General features: G+C 42.3%; 1 protein-coding gene across 1 annotated transcript; it reads right to left on the bottom strand.

Moving 5' to 3' along the window:
* Positions 1 to 1810: 1810 nt before the first annotated feature.
* Positions 1811 to 4238, bottom strand: LOC138594426 (zinc finger MYM-type protein 1-like). The gene is made up of 2 exons (XM_069665503.1): positions 3082 to 4238; positions 1811 to 2432 (listed from the first exon to the last, which is right to left on the bottom strand). The coding sequence occupies exons 1-2, from the start codon at positions 4236 to 4238 to the stop codon at positions 1811 to 1813; spliced, it is 1779 nt and encodes a 592-aa protein (XP_069521604.1).
* Between the last annotated feature and the right edge of the window lie 839 nt (positions 4239 to 5077).

The raw sequence follows: 5077 nt of genomic DNA, 5'->3' as shown, positions 1-5077 counted from the left end.
GACTCGGGGTACACACACATGGGGGGGTAGGTCAAGGTCCCATCGCTCTATCTCACATCCCTGAGGATTGCACATTTTGCGATTTTGCATTTATCCCCTAACCCTAACCCTAACCCAATGGGCTAGCCTAACCATACCCATCCGGGGGGACATGCCTAACCCGAACCCATCGACTGGAAGACTTAACTCATCCATTTTCATCTCAACTGACTCCTCCCAAAGCTCAAGGAACCTACTCTCCATGACTCTCCAGAAGACAACCCAGCTGGCCAGCCAAAAAGCACAATAAGTGTTCATTTTACCCAGAGGGCCTCCTCTACATCTAGACCTCTCATCTCTTAATTTCACTCCTTTACCTCTTCAATCGCTCTCTCACTTCTCCTGATGGAGCTGGTGAGTAGGGCAGCAAAGAAGCCTAGTCTGGCAGGGGAGGGTGCTAACCTTAGATAAGGTACCCCTCTCTACCTCTGCATTCTCATTTTCTCTCTCTCTCTCTCTCGGCCTCTTTCAGACGAAGAAGGTCTTTCCTCACCACACCCCTCCTCTCCTCTATCCCTCCTCCGGCCAGAGGACTTCACCACTTTTCTCACATTTTATCCACCGGGTCCAAGAGTATACCGCTAGGGGGTCTGAGTGAGATGCGTCGGCCTGTGCATTGCCTTCGGCCTTTGTATAACATAAATTTAAACTCAAAATCAAACCGTCACCTGGTGCTCGAAACTATCAAGTTCTTTCAAAACAAAAGCATAGATACATACTTTTCTATATTCTTTCTAATAAAATATCTTCCTCAAACAAAATAACAAATAAAAGACTAAAAAATCAAATATTAATAAACATTCTGAATATCTTCAACACGTAAAAAGTGATCTTATGTAAAGTGAAACCTGCAGAATAAACTTGTACAACTATCAAAATAAAAGTGGTGCAGTAAACTATTTCCTTCTAAAAGTGAAGCAGAAGTAGAAAATAAAGTCCTAAAATTAAGAATTAAAAAAGGACTTTAAAAATTAAAGTAATGATTTCAGTAAGTCACATTGCAACCAGTGGCGGCTCCTGACAAATTTCTCAGGGGGGGCAACTGTTCTGATGATGACTAAGGTGACCCGTTCAATGGGAAAATTAATAGGCAGCAAGACAATTGCCACATCTTGTTATTTTCTGGTCAACTTACATAGCAATACCAAATGTAAGGGCTACAGGGAAAAGTTACATCCAGGAGTGTTCAACAAATAAAATTATCTTGGCTCTACAAATGAAGATCAACGGAGAGATAAACTGTGAATCAGTTTACCTTCAAATATCTTTTAACATGGACGGATACGCTTGCTTTACCATTAATTACAAAGGGGACTACATATAAGTCAAAAACATTAAAAGTATTTATTTACAGTTCTTTAAAGTCGTTTTTTAAATTACAAATAGTTTATATAAATCCAAATAAAGGGGTAGTGCATTCAAATTGCTCAACATTGCACAAACAATACTCTGTATTTGCAGAAACAAACAGTAAATACAGTAAATGTACAGATCGCCATATCAGTAACAACATTTTAAAGATTTTGTGCAGCTTAATTATCTTTAAGTGCAAATGAAAGTGCACACATTCAACAGTGAAATAAATACAAATATAATCTCTGGCCAATTGTATAGATTTGCAAAAATGAACATGAACAAAAATAAACAGATGAACATATTGCCTGAAAGCAGCATTTGAATGAAAAACAGTTAATAGATTTTGTGTGTGTGTGTGTGTGTGTGACAGAGAGAGAGAGACAGAGACTAAGAATGAGAGTGTCACTACACTACATTACTTGTATTGAAATTTTGCTCGTCTCTCTTTCAAAGCAGCAAAGTGATCAATAACCCTTTCATTGAAATCAGGCATGTTCCTGACTAGCTCCCTCTCCATGGAGAGCATGGCCAGCGCATTCAGACGTTCCTGGCCCATTGCATTGCGCAGGAACGTCTTGATTCTCTTCAGCGTTGAGAAACACCGCTCAGCTTCAGCCGTTGTCATAGGAGTGGTAATGAGAATGTTCAACAGAGCCACAGTCTCAGAAAATGTCTCCTGGAGGTTGTATCTCTGCAGAACCTGGTACAGTGCCAGAGCACCACAGCAGCCCTTGAATTCTTGATTCTCATAGATGAGAGACAGTTCTGTCCTGAGCTTTGCCTTCTTCAGCATGGGATATGCCCTCACAGTGGCATTCAGAGCCTCGACAGGAAATGTATGGCAGTGCTGCTCAAACATCTCTGCCTGTAGCAGTGTGGCACTCACAAGGTGGTCGCTGAAGGAGAACCTTTTTTTGGCATGAGCCAGGATTGTGTTGCAGATCTCCCTTGACAGCTTCTGCTTCTCCTCTTCTCCCAAGGCCCTCCTTGGTCTTGTGGTTCCTGTCGCTACTTCCTGCTGCTGTTGAGAGGAGTCTCTGAGGGCAAGCAGACCAACAGTGTTAGTACATGAAAATATGAGTGCCTGGTAGCATTTAGAAAATGAAGAAAATGCTCATTTCAAAACACTAATATTTATCTAGCTATTAGTAATAATAGTATCTAGCTTTACTTTATACATATACAGTCACCAGCCACTTAATTAGATACACCTGTACAATCAAATTCAATCCAAAACAACAGCTGCTATAACTTCTGCTTTTACAAAGCTTATACATTTTCAGCTTTGACATTGTCAGAAAAGTGATAATTCTACTTTATCTTTATTATTGATGTTGCAGTGGGTGGTGATGGTGTACTGAATTGCATTATCTTGAAAAGTGTTTCTTATATTTTGTATGTTAATGGAGTGGACAAAATATTAGGAACACCAGTCAATATAATGCACTCTAATACTCCACAATCACCTACTATGACCTCAGTAATAAACAGAGTAGAATTATCACCTTATTGACATCAACAAAAACTGAAAATGTATAAATTACATTAATGTAGATTTTATAGCAGAGCTGTTGTTTTGGATTGTCTTAAGTTACACATGTGTACCTAATAAAGTGGCCAGTGAGTGTATTTCTTTATGACAAGGTTCAGTATTGAGAACGATTGAACAATATTATTTTATCATACCTTATTGCCTGCACACTGCTTGTGAAGCTCTGGAGGGCACGCTTGATGAAGACTGCATTAATGTCCTTCTTCTGCAGCCGCTGGTACAGCATGTCAACTTGAGGCATGATCTGATGAAACAGCTGCAGAAAAAACTGGAAGTCCTCATCCTGCAGCATCCTCAGGAAGCCAGATGCCTCCCTCACTGTGGTGCTGTCAAATGAACCCGATGTCCTGATGGATTCAAAACACTGCATGAGGTCATCAAGATTCTCGTGCACAGTGTTGACGATCCTGCTGTTGAAGTTCCATCTTGTGGATGAAGCTCTTGGCAGCCTTCTTTCAACAATCTGGTCAAGTATGCTGGTGCGTTTTGGTGACCGGGTAAAAAAAGTGTCAATACCGCACAGGTCCGAATAGAAAACTCTCACTGCTGGGACGTGAGAAGTGGCCTGCTGCATGATCAGATTTAGCTGGTGTGCATAGCAATGCACATAATGGGCATTTTTGAAATGCACACACACCTTCTGCTGCACACCAGCCCGCTCTCCCCTCATCACACTCGCTCCATCATATGCTTGCGCAATGAGTTTCTCTCTGTCACCTTCGGAAAAAAGACCGTTCAGTCTGTCCAGAAGCACGCCAGCAATCGACTCAGATGTTGCATCCATAACAGGCAGAAACTCAAAGAAACGCTCTTGCACCGCATGGTTTGAGTCGATGTATCTCAACACAAGCACCAGCTGCGTCTGTGTTGACACGTCGGTGGTCTCATCCGCTAGGATGGCAACAAATTTAGTGGACTTTACCTCCTCCGTGATATGTCCCCTGATAACCGCTAGCATGCTTTCCAGGAGCTCATTCTGCACAGTCTTTGATGTGCCCTTGAAAACTGTGGCAGTTTTCAGGTGATCCTCAAACGCTTCATCCAGCGATGCCACCAAGTCAACCAAGCTGCGAAAAACGCCTGGGTTGTTGGAGCCCTCACTTTCATCTTTGCCTCGCAAAGCTAACTCAAACACTCCACAAAACTTGACACAGTCGATGAGGCGGGCTAGGATGTGTCGGTTCTTGCTCACCTCATCATTGTGACGACGAACCGCTAGCCTGTAGCTCTCATCCAGCAGCGTTGCGATGTTCACCCGCCCAAACGCAGAAAACTTCAGACAACTGTCCATGTGGGTCTTAGAGGACCCTAACCCTTAAATTTGGTCTGGGAGGTCCTAATTGTTTCGTTGCCAATTTATCTTCGTTACTACGACGACTGAAAGGGACTTCTTTCAGTGAAATGATCGAATTGCTCCGTACACTTGCCATGCTAGCCTTGAATGTGACTAGCGCGGTGGCAACGGCAGCGATACTCACGTTACGTATGACGAAAGCACGTTAGGGCGAGCCCTCCCGGAACCCATAGAGAATGCATTGTAACGACTGAAATTCGAAAAAAAATGATTTTACATGAGAGTCTATGAGAGCAATCTGGGCGATTTTCAACCTGACTGAAGTCGCCCAAAAGGGGCGGTACTTCATGGAGCACTGCCCTGCGCTGATTGGTCAATGACATACAGAGCAGCTCAAACTGTCTAGAACTGTCACAGCCACTGTAACACTGTGGAAGAATATGATAGAAAAAAATCCCTCCTTTTTCCCCTTTGGTGGTGCGTCATCCGATCACCCTTTTGAACAAACCGCCCATGGTTGCAACACTAATAAAACTTTGTTGAGAATGTAAAACCTCGCGTGCGTACACAAAGGCCGTGCAGCGTCCCATGGTTGCCATGGTTTGTCTCCAGGTGCACCATTTATAACAAATCATCATATCAAACTCAAGCGGTCAGACAGCCACGATAAATATTGGTTTTTTTTATAACTTTTATTTATCCAATTTAAGACAAAGGCATAAAGTGCATACAGAAATACAATTTCTTTTCTTTTCTTTTATAACATTCTATGAACTTAACTGAACAACCCCCCCTTTCCCCCCTCCCCACAATATTATAATAGTTAGAAAACAAAA

This window comes from Semicossyphus pulcher, unplaced genomic scaffold (genome assembly GCF_022749685.1).
Source record: "Semicossyphus pulcher isolate SPU_LCO1_2020_fin unplaced genomic scaffold, fSemPul1.0.p SCAF_10, whole genome shotgun sequence".
Classification (NCBI taxonomy): Eukaryota; Metazoa; Chordata; class Actinopteri; order Labriformes; family Labridae; genus Semicossyphus; species Semicossyphus pulcher.
The sequence above is the reverse complement of the archived record's forward strand: the minus strand, read 5'-3'. Positions and strand labels throughout refer to the sequence as shown.